Source organism: Sorex araneus, chromosome 1 (genome assembly GCF_027595985.1).
Source record: "Sorex araneus isolate mSorAra2 chromosome 1, mSorAra2.pri, whole genome shotgun sequence".
In the NCBI taxonomy this organism is placed as follows: domain Eukaryota; kingdom Metazoa; phylum Chordata; class Mammalia; order Eulipotyphla; family Soricidae; genus Sorex; species Sorex araneus.
Genome location: NC_073302.1, coordinates 401,004,581 through 401,027,857, shown reverse-complemented (window position 1 = coordinate 401,027,857; position 23,277 = coordinate 401,004,581). Strand labels below are relative to the sequence as shown.

The following is a 23,277-nucleotide window of genomic DNA, read 5'->3' as shown; positions in this document are numbered from 1 at the left end:
TTTCGATGCTCCCTAGAGGTGAAGGTAATTTACCTGGAAGATCATACTTTAGCTTCAGAGGAGGGTCAAAAGGATAGATTCTTTAATTGGTATATACGTGCATATTTCTCCTGGGAGAACTGTATCTTAAGAAAAGGACTAATCCTGGCATATGATAATTGTTCTTTAGGAAATTTTCTTTCTAATAGATTAACACTTTACTAAAGCTCTCAAACCCCCAAGTACCAGAACATTGGTAACATATATCCTAAGGCATTGCACTCACAGGGAAAAATATGAGGCAGTAAGGAAGAGATTAAGCAATAACTCTGCTTACCTTCATAAGTTCCACTTTCTAGGAGAGCACCACTTTTCTCCAGTTCCATAAAATCCTCAACAGTGATGAAAATATAGTCCACTCCGGGGACCTCACCCTCCTTATGTGGCCTTGTGGTGCCTAAATTAGAAAAATTGGAAACAAAAGAAAGATTCTAAATGATTTATTGTTGAACTTTAGAAATACCACCATATCTCAGAATATTCAACAACACTTGTTTGTACATCCCCCAAGTTGGCAGCTTGCATTTGTCCTTCTGTTTGTTTGGCAACAGAAAATAGACGGGGGTAAAGATTAAAGTAAATATACAAAGGAGTTTTCTTCAACAAGCTTTCAACGAGTTCATCACCATGGAATGTGGCTGCGTAGATTTTTTCAGTGAAAAATGTAGACCATTGTGCTCTTTTTGAAGAGGTGGTTTGAATGTTGGGCTACAAGTCGGCTAGCTCAGGAATTTACTTATCTCCTTCCCATGAATGGTTCTCTATTGTTCTGTCCACAGCTTGGCCATGACATAAAATTAAATGGAAAATAAAACTGATGGCAAAATATCAGTTCATTTTTCTATTTCCATGACCTCTTCCTTTTGATATAGAGTACCAAATAATAACTATAAAACAGATTTAAAACATCACAAATCTTTGTTATTATTTCAAAATAAGTAAATAATTAAAATCAAGTAATAACTGAATAGTTATCATCTTACACCATCAAGTTTAGAAGGTGGAAAACTCCATCATATATTTTTCTATCATATTTTTTTATCATTTTTCTAATGCCTCCTTGAAATAGCCTCCCTCTCTTTCTTTCCTCTCTTTTTCCTCCCTCCCTCTTTTCCTCACTTTTACCTCTCCTGTCTCTCTTCCTTTCTCTCCTTCCTTCATTTCCCCTTACTTGGTTCCTGCAGAATAGGGGAGTGTCACCCTTCCAAGGCCCCACTCCTGTTTCTGACATCCTCTAGAGAGTAGGTGAATGGTGCTTCTGTGGGTGAAAGTAATGGGAGGATCAGCTCAGTACAGCCCTACTGGACAATTCAGGTTTTCTGACCTACAATCTAGTGAGCTTTATTAGAGACTATAAGTTTGTTTTCTGAGATATTTCCTTTAGAGAGCATTCTCTAAATGTAATGCTTTTTTAAAAAAATCACATCTGCATAAGACATTTTGTATGGTCAAACTGAAATTTCTATAGCATACACATGCCAATAATATGCAGAATTTTACCAAGGGTGACTAAGCACAGTAATACTATATTGTCAGACTTCTTCCATATTTAAATTTTCTTCCATCTCTTCTACATACTAAATTTAAAAAGTGCTTCAAATGCTTAGGTTTGATTTTCACTCCCAGTTATCTTTTTCAACAAGTTCACGGAAATAATCTGTCTGTTCTCTTTTTGGTCTATTAGAATCCAATGTGGCCTTCAAAAGAGAGTTAAAACTAATGGCAGAATACACAATGAACTAAGGAAATTGATTTTTGGTAATAATAAATAATTTTCATTGAAAACTATTTTTTAATATTTAGGCATTATTTTCTAAAATTAAAATTTACATCTTTGGGGTTGCAGAATATTTTTTTCATAATCATACTGATGACTTCCCCCGCTTTTTTTTTTCGTTTAACTGAACTTCATTTTGTTTAACTGAATCTCAGTTATGCTTCTATGCTATAAAACACAAACCTCCCACACCTAGTATGCATAATGTTATTAAATTAATGTTTCCATGAGAACGTTAACTTTCAATAGCCTGACTTTTATGAGCCTAACCCTGGTAAATTAAAAGTCAATTAATATGAGGTTCTGAGGAGGAATTTGTTTCTCTATTTCTAAATCATTAGGAAAAATCACATGAAAAGTTTTAATTTTCATTCCTAATTCACCTCTATATTTTAGAAGTACACACTTTGATTAATTAACTTCCTGTTGTATACATTCTGAGCACAATGTGAGCACAGGACCACATACTTAAGGGCAATTTCCAGGGTTGCTGACTTGACTGGAATTATTTGCCTACAGCAAATTCTTGTGAATGTGTTTGTAACTGAGCTCTCTTGAAAGAACCATCCACGCTTTGATTCACTAGGGTCTCCTACATGTTCTTCCTGCACCTCCATCAAATGTGACTAATTTCTTGGTCTGAGAGACAGACTCCCAGTGGCTGTGTCTTTGTCACCTGCAGCTGTAGATCCACTTCACAATGAAGGCTTTTGATTAACGGGGCTCATCTCTCTCGTGGTCGCTTGAAGAGAAGTTCTTTTATCCAAAATAAAATTCTACAGTCCTGCCTTTACAACCATCTTCTCTCTTCTTACTCAGTTTTTCTTTCAAATTATAACTTCCCAGCCCCTTGGTCTTCTAATTTCCCTGTTCCTTCTAAATTAGCTTCATTTCTCTCTCTAAAAAGTAAGGACAACGAGGAGCTCTTCATTTAGATCAACTTCACCACGTCCTGATGCCTAATCTCTCTTTCTCTCTCCCTCTTTTTATCTCTATCTCTTTCTGTCTCTCTCTCTCCTTCCCCTCCCTCCTTTTCTTTCACTCTCTCTCCACTCAGGGGTGCTAGAAATTAAACCCAGGATCTTCTTGCACATGAAAGTTACATACTCTATGCTCTTGAACCACATCTCCAGCCCATCCCCTGTCTGTTAAAAGTCCTAAGTCCATTCATTTGTGGTATATAAAATAAAGTATGAAGCTCATACCCAAGGGCATAGAAATGAGGGCCATGTTTGGAAGTTTGCTGCAAGTGGGGTTGGGGGAGGGCAGTTAGGACAGAGAAGGGACCATTATGACAATAATAGAATGATCTCTCTTGTCAAGAACTGAGTGCTGAAAGGAGGTGAAGTGATACACATGATAAGCTTTCAGTACCTGTATTGCAGTCCTTAGTGCCCAAAAGAAGAGGAAGACAGACAAACAGACACAGAGGCAGAGAGACAGATGCAGAGACAGAAACAGAGAGACAAAGACTGAAGAAAGTGTCTGCTATAGAGGCAGGCTTGGGAGGGGCATGCCAGGAGGGAAACTGAGGATATTGGTGGTGGGAAATGTTTGAAGGGATGAGTGTTGGAAATTGTGTGACTGAAACCCAATAATGAAAGACTTCATAATTGTATATCATACAGTGATTCAATGTTAATAAAATTGCCCCAAGATTAGTCACTCTTTGACTATTTCATTAATATACTGCAATCACTACAGTGAATTGTAAGGTTTTACTGACAAGATACCCTACACATTTAGGGTATTTAATAATAGTTTGATTCTGCTGATCTTGGCAATTCTTTCATACATTTCTTCTTTCTTCCATCTGCTATTGTCTAACTGCTTTGACACAGCTGCAGCAGGAAAAATTAAAATATTCTCTCTTGGATGAAGGAGAAAAAATCTGAAATCAGTTTCCCTAAAGATTCCAATTTGCTCGTGTGCATTATTTTCATCTTTATCTGCAACTATATACTCATCTTGCTAAGATGAACCCTTCCTCTCTGCCTTCTCTAAGGGTTTCATTTTTTCCGTCTTTAATTGAGACTACACATATAGATATTCAGATATTTAAAGCTTCCAACAATTCTACCAGGTTTGGTATTATTGTTTTTTGAAAAACAGATTATCACACTCATCTCCTCACAAAGGTATATGCAAAGATTGATGCCTTTTCCTTTATCCAGAGGCGAGTACTTTTATCATTTTTAGCTACTTCTTTTGATTTTTGCCTACATTTCTAAATAACTTATAACACATATTTTACTTTAGTCATTTTAAGTTTCTAGATGAAGAAAACAAAGATTTAGTCTGTTATTTATTTTGCCCACACTTCTAGCATTTTACACATTTATTTTTCACTACTTTTCTTCCTTCCATTCTCCCAATAGATCAAGTAGGTTTAAGTTACTTCTCCGTATTTAAAACAATAGTACTTTGTAAATAAGATGTAGTAAATCTACTTTCAGCTGAACCTTGGAATATACTAATATACTTCCTCATAACTTTTTCTTTGCTTCAGATTTATGTTATTATTTCAATTTTCCTAAATTAATTATTAATTGGATTAATACTACTTTTTTGCTGGAAAAATGTCCTTCCAGAATATACATGGATGTTACTTATGTATGGCGTTTAATTAACTATATCCTATTGAAGAAGTCTCTCCTGGAGTCTTTTGATGGTTCTAACCTGAACTATGTTCATAGCCCTGCCATACAGTTGTTGCCATGGAATAGCAAGATGCCTGCCTTTGGTCATCATCCTGGAAATTACCTTGATTCTGCCCAATGACGTATCCTTTGTCCCCAGTATTATATCATTTTTTTGTGATCATACCATATCACTTGATAGCACATGCTTGTCAAATGCTTTCTGTCAAAGTTAATATGGAAATGGCAATTTTCGAAACTTCGTATATTTGAATTTTTTTCTCCTAGGTAGCAAATATGAAATCATGAAAAGAAACATGAAAAAAATAGGTTTTCTTCATTTTGCTCTTCATTTAGCAGTACTTCTAGTGATGCATGCTTTGAAACTTTCCCTCAGAGTCTTATATGAGGTTGCTTTTTCATCTCCAAATATATGGCAAATGCTATGCCCTGTAGTAACTAAATCTTCATTTTTCTTATATGCTTTATCTCTACTCCAGAAACTTTACTCTGGACCAGACCATGACTCTGACACCAACATGCCTGTCTCTGCTCTTAATTTCCATCACTCCTTCCAACTATTCCTTATAAAGAAGGAGGCTGATCATATACTTTCTCTAAAGCATACATTTACACAAGCCTTGCTCAAGGTCTTGTTCAAAGATGTTATGACAGGGAAATTCAGAGAGGAATACGTGTGCCATTATCGGCAATGAAAAGCAACTCTTTGAGCCAGGGAGGCAGTACAACCAGGAGAGTGCTTGCTTTGGATGCAGTCTACCCTGGTTCTATCCTCAGGACCCCATATAATCCTCGAAATCCAACAAAAATGATCTCTGAGTGCCGAGCCAGGAGTAAGCCCTAAGCACTGTTGGGTGTGGTCCAAAGACTGTGGAGGCATGAGGGAGGAGACTGCAGGAAGCAACTTTTATACACGGCTTTAGAGTCTTTTTAGATAGATTTGCCTTCTGGAACACAAAGAAGACATAATTTAAGAATCATTGGCTTAAATATAATTTCTTATCTGAATTTCCATGTGTCACTGTCTTTCCCTTTTAACATAAAATTTCCATCATTACAGTGGTACTTTGATTTGGACAAGACAGAGAGCACTGTTAAATTGTATACTATAGTAGAAAAAAAAGAACCATGGAATTAAAGAGCTTGGGCTTATTGGAGCTCTGTTACTTGCTAGCAGTATTACTTAAGAAAGATCCTTCACACCTACAAACTAGTTTACTTATCTGTAAATGAGGAATAGTATGAGTAACACCTTTAAAAGTGTTGATATAAAGAGTCAAAAACATAATTCAAATAAAATACTTAAAGTCTGAATACAAAACACACACACAAAGTCATTATCTATTACATATGATTGTCTTGGAGAGCAGATATTATGGATAGTATTTTTGGTTCATGAACTATTTTTGAAAATATAAAACACTTACTATATGCCAAGAGCTGTTCAAAATACCTAGGATATATCTCTGAATTGCAAATAGGATCACTGCCTTCAGACAGTAAAGAAAAATAATTTAAAAGACATTTGCATACTATGTAATATAAGATCATATTCATTAATTGACAATAAGTAAATCTTTGGCCAATATGAACTACTTAGAAGTTAACTACTGAGATTTCTCGTTGTTGGCTTAAACAAGACAATTCAAAGTTTCAAGAGAAGAAAGAGATTCTAAAGGACAATAGAGATCTATAAATCTACAAATTTTGTGGGCTAAAGTTTCCTCAGGAGTGAAGCTTGGCTAGAGCCCTCTACAAAGTATTGAGTTATTAAAAAAGAATATGGCTAAATTTTGGAAAAAAAATAAATTTCTAAAAACAAGTAGAATATTTTACATTATTGACCTTTATATTACTTGACTTTTACATTTATACCAAATATAAGTATTTCTGAGTTTTCAAACTCATTTTCATAAGATTAATAAGTGTGGTGGAGCATGGAGGGGTATGGTTCTAATGACTGTGTTCCTATATACACACAGAGGCAAGAAAACATCAACCATTATTCTTACTTTTTTGAAAAGTGAGGGATTGGAGCCATATTCTGAGGTGCTCAGGGAATATTGCTAGCTCTGTTCTCAGGAGGGGTTCCTAGAAGTGCTTAACAGACTATATGGGCTACTGGGGACTAGAGCAGGCCTGGACAACATACAAAGCAAGCACCACACCTCCAGTAGTATTTCTTTGCCCCATCTCTCATTATTAAAGAAAAAAGGTAGAAATATGGTGTGATGGCAAGGTTTTTAGGGTTGAAACTTAGAAGATCTGTATTCTAATTTTTTTGTTTTAATGTTTTAGTATATATTTTAGATTAATATATTATTTAGTTGGCCATCAGTTTTCTTATCATTCAGAAAGATAAAAGTGAACATAAAAGGATATTATAATAAGTGAGAAGACATGAACATTATGACTAGATTGTATTCCTCTCAGAAGTAGAAAAGTATATGTAAGAATAGTACAATTCTAAAGAAATATGGCTGATAGTAACCTATTTTTGAAATCATATTAACCTACATATTATAACTAAAATATTGCTCTTTTACTATCTAGATACAAAGGTAAATTGATATATGTCTATTTCTTTTAAATGCAGACCAAAATGTCAAACAAAATGACTTATTCACTAGTTGCTAGAGTTCTTTCTCTTTGGTTAGACAAATACAAAAGGAAAGTAAAGACTGCGAATAGGTCACTTTTTCCCCATCGACTGAATCATATGAAAAATGTGAATGTGATCATAAACTTTATTACTAGGACATTTAATGTTACTCATTGGCACAAGACCTTGATCAGGAGTCTGAAAGTTTCTATTTGTCGAGGAAGAAAAAAAAAATTAGATGGATATTAGTTAAAACACTTGACACTAGATAAAGACACTAAAAAAGAGAAAACCACTGGTGATCTAGAAACACTCCTTTGAAGAGAAATAGATCTCTAAATATAAGGTAAGAAATGAAAAATGTAATGGAGTGTTACAAAATAGTGATCTGTTGCTAAAGGTAATTAATATCTAGACTGGAGAAATAGTTAAGGTGAATTTCCTAAAGCACTGACTTACCTTATTTTTATGCCAAAATAATTACAGTTGCTTTCCTAACTCTAAAGATTATGAATGGGAGGTGACTGTGAAACAAGACTCAGTTGCAATAAAACAAGTTAACCAGCATGAGAAAGAGATAGAAGAATCTAGGAAGCATAGAAAAGGAAATACATATGATGGATCATCTAGTTAAGTCCTTTTATTGTTCTTCTATATTTGGTAAAGATTTTCAAAGTGGTGTATAGGAAGGCAGAAAATAAATTTTAGTATCTAAATTAGGGTTTATATATTACATTTTTATGATTTGTTTTTGACCACTCATTAAAAGAAAATGTTGATAGAAATAGAGAAAATGCTGTTGAAGTTGTGTCTCTGCTTTATCTTCTATTGCTTAATTTCTTAAAGAAACAACTTACTTAATAAGTGCTAAATTGAGTACTACGTGACTCACACCGCCTTCACGAATTAATGTAAGTATTCTGTACTTCTGCTCAAAGGCATGTCCGAAGAGAATGAATTCACTTCCAAATGTTACGTTATTATTGAGACAGACTGAAAGCACAGGCAGGTCACTTGTCATTTGTTACCAAGGCAACTAGGTGCCACTGGAAATTCCGTGGTAATTCTACATTTTACATGGAAGAATATTGCTCCATTTACCTTAGGAAGAAAAGACACTACATCTGAGCTAAGAATAATTCTAAAGCACATTTCCCCTCATCCTGATATTTCCTGATTTTACTGAAAGGCTTTGAAAAATAGTCATTGGCTTAAAGGAAGGTGGTCACAACCCGGAAGGTGGCCAGTGCAGTCAGCTACAGGGATTGATTGTGAAGTGCTGAAAGCTAGAGCTTCAGGGCATGCCTAAATGCAGCCACCAATGCATACTTGCTGAAGAAATAAATTTGTAACTGATCATTATTAGTCAATGTGTGCTAAGCAGATGGGCATTGTGTGAGACGCTGAGAAATAGAATTATTTTCTTATACACATTGCCACTGAATATACTCTCTATCCCAGCTTTGCTCAACTGCAGGCTGGAGAAATTAAGTCTTGACAGGGTGACTTCCTTTGGATTCAACCTTTAATTAATTTACTCATAGATTAAGTTAGTCAGTTACTCATTTGTCAGTTACTCGTTAATAAGTATAAGCTCCCTTCTTTTTTTTTTATTGCTTCAATAAAAACTTTTATTTTTTACTGGCCAATGCCCCAATCAAATTTTACATGATCCCCTAAACTGTGAGATATGTTACACTCATTTTAATTACTTTATAACTTACTAATTTATTATTTTGTTTTGGTGGATACACCTTGCTGTGCTTGAGGTTCACTCAGGGTTCTGTGCTCAGGGGTCATTCCTGGTGGCACTTCAGGGACCATATTTATATGGTGCCTGGAATGCTGCAAACCTAGTGTATAACTCCTGCACTATCTCTTGGGTCACTTTAATCATTTTTATCCAGATAGTATCACTGTCATCCCGTTGGTCATCGATTTGCTAGAGCAGGCACCAGTAACGTCTCCATTGTGAGACTTGTTGTTGCTGTTTTTGGCATATCAAATACACCACGGGTAGCTTGCCAGGCTCTGCCATGTGGGTGAAATACTGTTGGTAGCTTGCTGGGCTCTTTGAGGAAGGCGGAGGAATCCAACCCGTGTTGGCCTCATTCAAGGTGAAGGCTCTACCCACTGTGCTATTGCTCCAGTCCATCCAAATAGTATACAGATACAAATATAAACTAAACAAATGACAGCTTGATTATTGATTCCTCTGTGCTTGGTTATAAATTATAGATTAAAAAGCATTGTGAGCTCTTTAGATTTCATATAAACCAATGAGGTAAACCATATTGAGGTCAGAAGTAAAACTGACAATTAGATTCAATTAATCACTTGTTAGCTTTAAGAGTTATTTACAAGTAGGGCCTGGGGAATAGTTCAAAAGGCTAGAGTGTATGCATGAGGGAGGCCTGTATTACATCCCTGGCAGTACATGGTCCTCCCCACACCTGTGGAGCACTGCTGGGAGCAATCCCTGAAAACCAAGCCAGAGTACTGAGCATCTCTGGATGTGGCCCAAAATACAATATCCAAAACAAAGAATGATTCACTGTCCTGATAATACACAATACATGAAAATTTGACAAATCCATTTGTAAAATATAAGTGACTAAATATTTCTCTAACAGAATGGTATATGCTGCTTTAAATCTAAGTTATTATTTCAAAACACATTCCCTAAAATAGCACATTGTCAACTACTTTTTAAAGCTGAATTGGCAGGCTAAGGATGGTATGTATCTTTTAGATACAGAGAATATTTTAAGAAATCTCTTCTTGAATATCTCTGGAAATAAAGGTTCAGGTCCCATATGGCATCCATTACTGTTCCGCATCTTAGCAGTTCAGATGGAGACAGCACTGTACTCCGATAAGTGGTTCATAAAAGTAGGCTACATAAGAAACCTAATGAAGGATTGATTTGTTAAGTAGTTATTTCTGGTCCCCCTCCCTAGAGTTTCTGGCTCAGTAAGTCTTGTGCAGAGTATTTGTATTTCTAACAATACAAATGCAGTAATGATAATAGGTCTCATTTCCCTGACGCTGAAAAGAGCCTCCAATCATTGGGGAAAACGAGTAAGGAGAGGCTGCTAAAAACTTAGGGCTGGGACAAATGGGAGACGTTACTGGAGACGTTACTCAAGTAAATCAATGAACAACGGGATGACAGTGATACAGTGATACAGTGAACAATACAAATACTGATGTTATTGTTGCAGGGTCCAAAATTTGAGAACAACTTCTCCAATTGCACCCATGCCTCATGAAACCCAAGCTCAAAGCAATATCAAATTTCATCATTGGTTTAACACAAAAGATTAAGCATATGGCGCATGACCTTGGCATTGGTATTAGAACAATATACAAGCATGATCTGGGCTCAGAGGAAGCAATTCCTCATTTGCTAACTGATAGGTAAAAACTCTAGAGTCAAGAGAAGTGTCCTGGATTACTTCAGTCCTGTTCTACACTACTGTGCATTGCTTTTTCCTAGTTTTCTCAGTTGCTACATGAGTTGAAAAATAATGGGCCATTTTCTATTTATGCTTGCTCATAAATAACTTTCATTATTATTTGATTAATACAAAATATCTTAGTCCTATGTGTGCAACAATCTGACTTAAATTCTGAAAGACATAAGAAGTTGAATATAGCTCACCAGAGGTAATCAATCACAGAATGGCAATAAATGTAAAGTATCTCATGCAGGAGAACTTTTACATTACAGGAAAAATAACTGGAATAGATGACAGGAAAAAAAGGACAATGAAAAACTTGTGAATGTTAACAGTCAGGAAAAACTAGCATCTTATTACTTTCCTATAATAAGGTATATGATACATTAATGTTAATCGCAGTTTATCTGCAAATGTGCTAATCAGAATAACTCAAGGGATGGAGGTCAGGTGCTATAGAATCAGTATCAATAAGGCTTTGCTAGAACAAATAATTTAGACAAACATATACTTTCATTATTTCTATAATTTCCCTTGCATTATTATGACCCACGTAAAAAACACTAGAGTAAAAGAGGAATAAGAGATGAGAAATGTCATTCAACATTACTTTTAAAATTTTTCTTTAATTTTAATTTTTTGTGGGATACCTCCCAAGCAGTACTCCGGAAACCCAGGGTTCCCTCCCAACAATTCTCCATCAAGCAGAACAGCAGTTCAGTAATTAGAACTGAGGAAGCACTGTTGATCGGACCAGGAAAGCACTGTTGATTAGCCCATGGTGCTGGATTACCTGGACTACCCCAGTGGCGCAAGGGATCTCTAGATTTATACCTGGCAATACATGGAGGACCACGTGGTTTCCTGGATAGATAGAACCAAGGGGTGCAGCACACCAGGCAAGCATCTTAACCACTATTCTATCATCCCTGTCCCAAAAGCAGTCTGGTATTTTTATTTATTTTCATTTATTTTTTTAATCCATCATTTGAATTAAATAGCTCTATCAGTGAGTAAGAGAGACAGTCAATGTTTGAGAAAACCACATGCATATATATTTCAAATTTTAAAGCTCTTAACAATAAATAGTTGTATCCAACAACAGATAGTATTAAGACACTGTTGATTGCTGAGATACACTAAGAAAAAGCCAGGGCAGAGCCAGAGTGATAGTACAGTGGGTTGGGAGCTTACTTTGCATGCTGCTGACCTGTATGAACCATACCAATATTCTGTATGCTCCCCTGAGCACTACTAGGAGTGATACCTGATCACCTTGATGTGGCCCAAAAGCCAAAAAAAGAAAGAAAAAAAAGGAGTAAAGAAAAAAGAAAAAGACAGTGCAATTTGTTTATACGTGAAAGGATTTCATAATTGCTTTGCATTTGAATCATCATGACTTAGGTAACAAATAAATAGTAATCTAAATCTTACCCATACCTTCACACCAAAGGTCATCTGCTCACCCATCACATAGCTAAAGAAACTTTGTCTGTATGCATCATTTCCCTCATTAACATGGTGTCTTTTCCTCACGAGTTCAATCTAGAATAAACCACTGATAATAAAATGGTAGGGTCCGGATTAGATAAAATGACTCAAGCAAGTTAAATCAGATTCCTGGGGAGCTGTATTCTTGACTTTTTAGTTTGTGTTTTATTTGCGATGTGGTGGGGGGGAGGAAGGCAGAGAGTGGCAAACCTGTTGGTGCTCAGGGCTTACTCCCCACTCCAGGTGGGGCTCAGAAGACATAAGGGATACTGGATTTGAAATCTAGGTTAGTCATGAGCTAAGCAAGCACCCTACACACTGTACTATCTCTCCAACTCTATTCTTGGCTTTTTTTATACATTCTCAGGGATCACTGCACTGTTGTCAATAAAATCGGGGTACAAAAAAAATCTCAAGCATTTTGACTTGACCATTAGTTTCCTGAAATTTTAAAGAGTTCAGAAAGAGATCATTTTCCATTTAGTTACCAATTAATTCGTTATTAACTTTTTGGTGGGGGGAGGTTGGTGCCATACTCAGTAGTGTTCGGGGCTTACTCTTTGCTCTGTACTCAGGGATTACTCCTGGCAAGTTTGAAGAAAGATAAGGGTTGATGGCGCTTGAGCTCACATCAGCAGTGTGCAAAGAAAGTATTTATCTGGTGTACTAACTCTCTGGCCCCAGTTTGAACTTTAGATTTTTAATTTCTCAGTGCTAATCTTAGATGTGTTCCATATCCGGCCATCTATAAGATTAATGAAAAAGAGCTTTTTGATTCTCTTATTTATAATTTAAGAGATAATGTTTCAAGATTATATACAAGCTAAAAAAAGAGTAACTTTTTATAGAAACAATATATATTTAGTTTGAAGTTTTTATATACATCTCATGTAAAATTAACATGACTCAGAACTAAACTGCAAATATTGCTGGTCCTTTGAGCCATGTGGAGACAACTTACACAGTGAATTTATTGCACAGAAAGTTTTAGTGAATCACAAATGTATCATTTTATCACTATTAGAATCTTTCAATGACATTCACTTTTAGTATCACCATATGTCTCTATGACATGTTATATCTGAAATGCCCAAGGTAGCACATAGGGTATGAGTCTCTCTAGAACCAGAGAATAAAGATGAAGGTAAGAAAGCAGTTAACTATTCAAAAGATATGAAAACTGAAATGTGTTTCCAAACCATATATTGAGTCACTGACTTTTATTTATTGATAATTTCAAATATCTTCTTATCATATTTTCACAAAGGGAAGGAAGGATAAAGGGATAGCAGGTGGAAAGTAACATACATTGAAACCCATTAGGAGCCCTGAGTATGATACTTCTGTTTTTCTCAAAAATCCTGAGTTAGAAATTCCTTGTGCCCCTGATGTATCATATATGTTCACAGTGTTAGCAGTTATATTAGATGATGGATTTAAGATATTTTTTTAAAAAAATACTTATGAGATGCAAATTCCACTTGGCTGGGTTGTCTTGTTGCTACCCTTTCTTTGAAATCGCTGGTTTCTTTTTTCACATCTTTCTAAAACTCCATTTCTCAGGAGGGATGACCCACCGTTGGCTTTCAATAATGGCCTCTTATCCCATCTTATCCACTTTTAGATCTCATAATCAATCAGTCTGTAATAAAACACTAGAATCCATACTCCATGACAGTTAGAATTTGGGGGTTTCTTTGCTACTTTAACCCGATTGCCTACAGAAGTGTAATTGTATGCAATTAATTGGAGCCTACAGGAAGAATCACACAGCAGCAATTGATCATGTCACCGGGTTAAAGGGATGACCTTTCAGTGTCTTTAGTTTGAGAAACACAGGGAAGATACCTTGGCCTAGCAGTCATGAGAAGACATGGCGAAATATTGGGGAACTAAGGGCAAGGGAATGAGAACCAAAAAGAAAATTTTTCAAACACTTAAATAGAACCACAAAGCTGAGGTTACCAGAGCAGTGGGGGTAAGAAAGAGTGAAGAAATTCTGTTGACTCTTAGGCAGGATTTAATACATTGGTATACATTGTACATGGCACATGATATGCAGTTAGTATGTTTATCATTTATATACATTGGGAGAGTGAAACTTTTCCCCTAAAGCATGTACAGTGTTATAAGGCAATGTTACTTCAAACAAATAAAAATAAAATATTAATTTCTTATTCAACTGAGTTCAGTTCTGAGAAGAGGCTTCTAAGAGCCTCTGAGAAGAGATTTTAAATTAGGAAGTTCTGCCTAAAAATTGTTTGATTCAGTTTCCTCCCTTCCTCTCGCCCTCTCTCCTTCCTTCCTTCCTCCCTCCCTTCTTCCCTTCCTCCCTCCCTTCCTTCCTCCCTTCCTCCCTCCCTTCTTCCCTTCCTCCCTCCCTCCCTTCTTCCCTTCCTCCCTCCCTTCCTTCCTCCCTTCCTCCCTCCCTTCCTCCCTTCCTCCTTTCCTTCCTCCCTTCCTCCCTTCCTCCCTTCCTCCCTTTCTTTCTTCCTTCCTCCCTTCCTCCCTTCCTCCCTTTCTTTCTTCCTTCCTTCCTTCCTCCCTCCCTTCCGTCCTTCTTTCTTATCACATGGCACTGTTCAGGACTCACTCTTGGCTTTGAGCTCAGGAATCATTTCTGTCAGTGCTCGGGAGACTATAGGGGTATCCAGGATCAAGTGCAAGTCAGTTGCATGTAAGGCAATCACCTTATCCTACCCTTCCTGCTGAAATGTTGCTTTGACCTGTAAGTTTACATTCTTTACCCCCAAACTCTAGCTGGAGAAAACTCCAAAGGAATATTATATCAACTATTAATAGAAAGAGGTGTTTTTTTTTTTTTTTAAACATCTAAGCTGTTGTTACTGGTAGTTTCATGAGCCTCTTTTAATAAAACATTCTAGATGGGGAGAAAGTTCCTGCTAGCAGCAGCTGTCCTACAGGAGGAGCAATTGAGCAGGGCTTCCTTTTCACTTGTTTTATTTAAATGCTAGCTTAGGGTGTTGAAAACTTTCTATACACAGGACTTTGTATAGAATACACTACACAGGACTCTCCTTTGAATACGTGCTTGTTTGCATATGCTTATTGATGAAAACAAAAACAAATTACAGCTGGGGCTGGAGCAATAGCACAGCGGGTAGGGCATTTGCCTTGCACGCAGCCGACCCCGGGTTCGATTCCCAGCATCCCAAATGGTCCCCTGAGCACCGCTAGGGGTGATTCCTGAGTGCAGAGCCAGGAGTAACCCCTGTGCATTGCCAGGTGTGACCCAAAAAGAAAAAAAAACCCAAAAACAAACAAAAAACAAATTACAGTTCAATTTTCCCTTTTTGAAAAAAAATCATATGATTAAGGAAATATTGTAGTAAATATATATTCAGTCACACCTGACAGGCTCTTTATCAGCAAGCATAATACATAGAAAATCTGTGCTTCCTGGAGGCAATTCTTCACACACACGAACACACACACACACATACACAGACACACATGCATACCTGTGGACCTCGTAACTGAGCCATCATTAAATGTTAAATTAAATGTCCCATATTCAAGAATTTGATAATTTATCAATAATTAGAAGAAACAAAGGAAATGAAAGTGATTTGATCAAATAAACAGATCCTCAGAAAAAGGAAAATGTTCTAAATGTGTCTTTCAGTCAGCAGATATTCTGCCTCTAAAGTCTAGAAAGGGGCCGGGAAAATAATCTGACTTCTCCCTTGAAGATGCAAAAATCAGACACAGCTGTCCTGACACCTACAGGGACATGACTAGGTCCACAAAGCACCAGGACTCAGATTCTGTGCACTTACAATCATCCCAGGAACTTGTTCATTTCCCAGATCACAGAAATCCCCCGCTGTAGGATTACAGAGCTTCAGGTAGTTTAGGGTTATTGAGTTACTCCCGGTACAGTGCTCCCACTCCTCTTTGTTTATTTGTAGCTTCTTTCTTAGTGTTCTGTTGACTTGTAAATGTTGTTTTTCATTTCTCCTTGAGTCCTTTGCATAGTTTATTCAGAGCATATGTCCTTTTTGTATGGACACAGGAAGACTTAGCAAATGCTATGCTTTTGTAACCTTATGTCATTTGACTCTACATGATATTTTCCTCCTGGGCATCTGTTCTCTCGACCTAAGCCTCAGCTGCCCTTATTTCCTAGCACCCCCAAGAGCAGAGTCCCAATGAGGGACAAGACGGACCCAGGGCAAGCAATGAGTTGTGTGCTACCCTGGCATCGAGATGGGCCTGGCCAAAGTGCTAATGCTGAACTATAAGTGAAGAGCTTGATCATGGACAAATGTTGTCATGATCCAAACAGTGACAACTAGATTTGGACCCTGCTAGGGTTAGGAGTGATTAATTTGGCCTGAGTGCTGTGGTCTGAGTCTGTGGCAAGATGTTGCCAGGAGAGCTGCCTTGCAAGCCTCAATGTATCTCTTGCTATGTCCATACAAAAATAACTAGTATTAAGATGTTAATAAGTGTTTGGACTAAGGAAAGGAAAAAAAACCTTAAGAGTCAGGAAGGGCTTTGGAATGCCCTGCGCTCAGGAAGGGCTTTCTTATGTTGATTTTGCTACCTGGCTGGGTGTAGCCTAGAGGGCAAGGTGGGAGAGACAAGTAGGAGGAGAGACAGAGAAGCCAGAGAGGCTGGAGCAGATCCAGAGAGAGGACAGAGCTAGGAGTATGGGAGATGGGGAAGATGAAAGATTGAATAAACAGTAACTAATCAGCAACCAGCTTGGTCCTCGTTCTTCCTTCACCTGTCCTTGGCCAACGGCAGTCCCGATCCAGCCCACACACAGTGGTTCCAGAGCACTGAACGTGGGCAGTGAGACAGAGCCGCCTGGAGAGCCCGCCAGTGCACGCGTCCCTCGGCGTGCCTTAGTTTTTTTACACCCCGCTAGATTTCACAGCAAGTTAGACGTGATCCAGTGAAAGAGTGTCCCTTTTTCCCCACATCCATGCCAGCACTGGTTGTTTTTGTTCTTTTGAATGTGTGCCAGTCTCTGTGGTGTGAGATGATATCTCATTGTTGTTTTTGATTTGCATCTCCCTGAAGGCTAGTGATGTAGAACATTTTTTCATGTGCCTTTGGCCATTTATATTTCTTTTTTGAGGAAACTTCTGTTAATTTCTTCTCCCCATTTTTTGATGGGGTTGGAGGTTTTTTTTCTTATAAAATTCTACTAGCAAAAAAGCATACCAGAAATGACATCTGTACCTATATGTTCTTTACAGCACTGTTCACAATAGCCCAAATCTGGAAACAACCCAAGTGCCCTAAAACAGATGACTGGTTAAAGAAACTTTGGTATATCTACACAATGGAATACTATGCTGCTGTTAGGAGAGATGAAGTCATGAAATTTGCTTATAAATAGATGATGTGGAGAGTATCATGCTAAGTGAAATGAGTCAGAAAGAGAGGGACAGACATAGAAGGACTGCATTCATTTCTGGAGTATAGAATAACATCACATGAAGCTGACACCCAAGGACAGTAGATCCAAGGGTCAGGGGGATTGCCCCATAGCTGGAAGCTTGTTTCATGAGCGGAGGAGAAAAGGCAGATGGAATAGAAAAGGGATCACTAAGAAAATGATGGCTGGAGGAATCAGTTGATGAGAGATGTGTGCCAAAAGTAGGTAATCGACCAAACCTGATGACCTCTCAGTGTCTGTGTTGCAAGCCATAATGCCCAAAAATAGAGAGAGAGTATGGGGAATATTGTCTGCCATGGAGGCAGGGGGAGAGTGGGAAAGGGGGGGTATACCGGGGATATTGGTGGTGGGGAATGTGCACTGGTGAAGGGATGGGTGTTTGATCTTTGTGTGATTATAACCCAAACATGAAATCTTGTAACTATCTCACAGTAATTTAATAATAATAAAAAAAGTGATCCAGGATAAGAGTAGACCCAGTGAGTGTCAGAGAGCCATTTGCAACCCTTGTTGGAAAACTTTATGAGTATAGACTCAAAGCATGCTGTGCCCAGCAAAGATTTTGAGTGCCTTTGAGTCAGGATTTCTTAAGATTGCAGTGATCACAAGAGCTTAAAAGTTTTATGGGTAAAATATTAAAAAAAAGTTTTATGGGGGAATGGGAAAAGTCTTGCGGACTAAAGCATTTGTCCTGCAAGCATAAGACTACGAGTTCCCTCTGTCACATCGCATCTCTGCTGTCTGTGATTCCTGACACCGCAAATGGTTACTGGCTACACCACAATAAGGTGTGTATGCACTTCAAACAAGAAAAGCATGTAACTCCAGCCAGCATTTGTGTGAGTATTAGAGTGACTTTTGGCAAGCACCAAAGCTGGAGTTAGTGAGATACCACAACTTACAGCTGCTTCTCCCAGAAGGAAGCATAAAATGAGGCCCCCATAACCATGCTACTGGACTCTGAACAAGGCTGTTTTCATTCGGGGAGCCCCAGGGGGGTGCTAGTGTGAGAGACCTCCCTGCCCCAAGGGACCCAGTCCCAGCAGCCGACCTCCACTACCCAACTGTCTCCATGCTCCAGGCCACTTTCCACATGCTCTGGCCAAACCTCACGCATGAGTGAACATATTCCTGGAATGTGGTCACTTTGCAGTAGCACGACACATCATCATAGTGGGAAATATATTGCAAATCGGTAAACAACAGGATGACAGTGATACAGTGATATATATATAGATAGATAGATAGATAGATAGATAGATAGATAGATAGATAGATAGATAGATATGTATATGCGTCTCAGAGAGCATCCCGCCTGCATTTCAAAGCCTGGCAAGCTCCCTGTGGCATATTCAATATGCCCAAAACAGTAACAATAACAGGTTTCATTCCCCTGACCCTGAAAGATCCTCCAATCATTTGGAAAGATGAGTAAGGAGAGGCTGCTAAAATCTCAGGGCTGGGATAAATGGAGATGTTACTGGCACCCACTCGAGTAAATCGATGAACAATAGGATGACAGTGATACAGTGATACCACAACTTTGGTGACATAATACAATGTAAGCATGGCCCTGGCTGGTGTGTGTACAAGCACCTTGTCTCAAGGAACATGATCCCAGGGAGCACTTGACTGCATGTTCCAGCACAAGCTGATGTGCAACCCTTGTTTTCCACCAGAATTAAATATGCGTGCAGTATAGCGAAGTGTGTATGTGACCGCTGGTCACTGCAGCAAGATCCAATGGAATAGGAAGGGAGGGGAATCTTTTAAAGGAGAAGGGTTTAAAAATTCAGAATACAAAGAAGGGACAGAGATAATTTAGAGGTTAAGTCATTTGCCTCACATGCAACTTCCTCTGGTTAAATCCCAACATCACATGAACCCCTTAGCATCACTGGGTTTAACTTTGGAGACACTGAGCCCTGTCCTGTGTGGTCCGGGAGTAGCCTGGTAGTCCCCAGCACTGCAGGGCCTGATTATCACCACTGACTTGCATGGAACCACTAGCCCAGATTAGAAAGGAATCATCAGAGAAGGCCTCCAGGTTGTCTGAGAACTTCTTGAGAGACCCCAACCCCTCCCTTTTGAAAAAAGGGACACAAAGGAAAATTCTAAAGGGATTTAAAATAATGATCTCACAAAAGTCACCGGTGTTGCTGTGGATGTGGGGAGAAAGGGACTCTCCTTCACTGCTGGTGGGAATGCCGACTGGTTTAGTCCTTTTGGAAAACAGTATGGACGCTTCTCAAAAGATTAGAAATTGAGCTCCATTTGACCCAACAATACCACTTCTGGGAATATATCCTGGAGATGCAAAAAAGTATAGTAGAAATGACATCTGCACTTGTATGTTCATTGTGGTATTATCTACAATAGCCAGAATCTGGAAAAAAACCGGAGTGACCAAGAACAGATGACTGGCTAAAGAAACTTTGGTACATCTACAGAATGGAATACTATGCAGCTTTTAGAAAAGATGAAGCCATGAAATTTGCATATAAGTGGATTAACATGGAGAGTATCATGCTAAGTGAAATGAGTTAGAAAGAGAGAGACAAACCTAGAAGGACTGCACTCATTTGTGGAAAATAAAGTAACAAAATGGGAGACTAACACCCAAGGATAGTAGAGATAAGGATCAGGAGGATTGCTCCACGGCTTGAAAGCTGGCCTCACATGCTGGGGGAAAAGGCAGCTCAGACAGATAAGGGACCACCACATAAAGGATGCTTGGAGGACCAGTTTGGGATTGGAGATGTGCGCTGAAAGTAGACTATAGACCAAACATGATGGCCACTTAATACCTGCATTGCAGACCACAACACCCTAAAGGAGAGAGAGAGAGTAAAAGGGAACATGCTTGACACAGAGGCGAGGGTGGGGGTGGAATGGGGTGGTGGGTGTGATACTGGGAATATTGGTGGTGGAAAATGGGCAATGGTGGAGGGATGGGTACTTGATCATCTTATGATTGAATGTAAGCAGGAAAATTTGTAAGTCTGTAACTGTATCTCACGGTGAATCATTAAAAAATAAAAAAAATAGTAAATAGCACTGTAGTACTGTTGTCCCGTTGTTCATCGATTTGCTCAAACAGGCACCAGTAACGTCTCCATTGTGAGACTTGTAATAATAAATAATTAAAAAGTAAAAATAAGTAAAATAATGCTCATTAAAGCTCTTCTGGTAAAGAGATGTTGAGTTAATAGTGAATGATAATAGTGAATTATCAAAATAAATATTGGATTATTGGTAGAAAATATATGCAACTTTTGGCAAATCTTTATCTGCCGTTAGAGAATAAGAAATCAAGGTTACCTGTCTGGACGAAATAAGACAATGGACACAGGAGAGATGAGAACCTAGAATCTAGCAATAGATTGAGAGATCATCCTGAGTCAGCAGAAGTCCCGATAACTAATAGCTAAAAGAATGCTAGTCCCTGGGTTTCCTACAAAATATTAATGATTGTACCTGCCTCCCTGCCTCCCCATTCCTGAAGAAGGGCTATAGTCCAGTATGACAGGAAACTAGGAAGATAGAGATTGCCCAAATAAATTAGAAGGTATTAATTAATCTACAGCAAAACCAAAATGGATGGATATACATCCAGAACAAAGTTATGAAACTTTTTTAGGGGGAAGCAATTGGGGTCACAATTGGGGGTCATGGCATTCAATGCTCAGGGCTATTCCTAACTCTGTACTCAGTGACCCCAATGGCGTTTGAAGTCATGGTGCTAGGGATGCATAGTGCTAGGGATGAAGCCAGCAAGATTCCAGCCTCAAAAGGTTCTTTATCTTTCACACAGTTAAATTTCAAGTGCTCCTTTAGATGATGTATAGCAGCATTTTTTCAAGTGTTTTTGCTTTGTTTAGGGGAGGTAGATAAGAAGGTGGTAGTTATCTAGGCTTTGCTAGTCATACACTATGTTTGGCAACAATTAAACTCTGTCAATGGTGCAAGCACACACAGATACACACAGATGAATTGGCCTACCTGTTTTTCCACTAAAACTTTGTTCTCAAGGACAATATTTCACTTGCCACCCTTGCTCCCCCCAATAACCTGCCACTCTGTACTTTGACATTTTTGTCTCATTACTTTTTCTTAACACCTTCGTAACAAAAAAGACTACCTCCAAGAGCTAGCATTTGAGTGCACCAACTCAATGGGAAGAAAAATATGAACACTTCTGATGAGTGTGGCCAGTATTTGGTGTCATATTTCACAGAGGTACTTACTACCTCTTTAAAAACATCTTAAATCACACTAACCAGGTAGCTTACTGCTACAAAGAACTGAAAAAAAAAAAGAAGGGAAATCTCTCAGAATGTAACAGACATTCGGCTCTCTAGAAGCAAGGCAGGATTGTCCTTAAGGGATCTTTGAACAATTTTGAACACATAATTAAACTGCAAGGGAATTAATGTGTTTTGTGATGCTGCACCAGAGTAGAAACACATTTCTTTCCATAAGCTAAGCAGGGAACAAGCATCATCAGATCTTAAATATTATACTGAGAGTATTCAATCTTTGGGAGCTAAATTATTTAGGGGCTAAATTGATGACTTTTCTGACACGTTAGGTGATAGATATATTATCAGTGCTTCTACAAGCTATGGGATGCAGATATTTAATACAGGATAATGTCCTTAGATCCAGTAGTGATAGTGAATTTCAGAGACATTTTATTTTCACAAAATTGTATCATATAAATATCTATAAGTAATCAGAATGCATGCTTGATGGTTATCATGAGAATCAAGTTACCTATCATTTGTAGGAAGTTATAGCCACACTAATATTTTAGAACTTTATCATCTGACATATAAATATTAGCAATTGCATGAAAAAGCTGTATATAAAAACATACACATGTTAATAAGCTATAAGATTAGAAATCTATCTCAGTGAGATTAGCATAATAGAATAATATCAAAAAAAGAGAATGTGGTTAGACAATTCAAGATATTGATTCTGCATAGCATTACAGTAAAATATAAAAAAATAATTTAGCTAGAGGGATTTCTCTTATTAAAGCCATCTTCTAATTTTTAATATATTCAGTAATACATTTTCAAAACATTTTAGCAGATTTTTCATTTATGCAAATACATACAGAATGCTTGAGAATGAATATTTACTAGAAAGAAGAAAAAGACATGACTGATGAATATAGCCAAGTGAGAAGCTGCATAATAACTTTTTTGGTATAAATATCAATAATCACTAATACTTTTAGTATTGGCCATATTAAGGCAAGGAAGATGGTTCAAAGGGCTGCAGCATAAACCTTGCATGCAGGAGCCCTGGATCAGTTTCCAGCATTACATGTCCCCTAAGTACTGCCAGACATGACATCCCTGCTATCCAAGAATATCCATCATGTGAAAGCACTTAACTGAGCACTTTTCATGCACTATTAGCTCTTTTCTTAACAAAGCCAGATGATCACTAGCAATAGATCAGCTTCATAGCGGAGTAATTTGCCCATATGACAACACTGGTAGGCTGTGAGTTAGCCACCTGCCTGCAGAGGACAGCCTCCTCAGTATTGGCAAAATGCTCTATCTAGAATTTATGGTGAAGATGGATCACAATGCGGGTGGCATTTTACAGAGATGTGTGTTTGGCCAATGGTAGCCACCATTCACAGCATATTTAGATCCAAAAGTCTACCAGGAGAGGAAAACAATATGGGATTCTTGAGTTCCTTATTCTAATGGCGCAGGAGAGGGATTGGGCAGTTTGGCTGGTAATAAGGATGAGCAAAACCTCTCAATTACTGAGTTACTGAGTTAGGTTAG

General features: G+C 38.0%; 1 protein-coding gene across 11 annotated transcripts in view; it reads right to left on the bottom strand.

Moving 5' to 3' along the window:
• Positions 1–23,277, bottom strand: part of MAGI2 (membrane associated guanylate kinase, WW and PDZ domain containing 2) — a 1,445,467-nt gene that overhangs the window by 624,140 nt on the left and 798,050 nt on the right. For all 11 annotated transcript variants that reach the window (XM_055133467.1, XM_055133407.1, XM_055133431.1 and 8 more), the window contains one exon: positions 317–436. In XM_055133467.1, the coding sequence (XP_054989442.1) occupies positions 317–436 (120 nt within the window). The remainder of the gene's footprint in view (positions 1–316; positions 437–23,277) is intronic.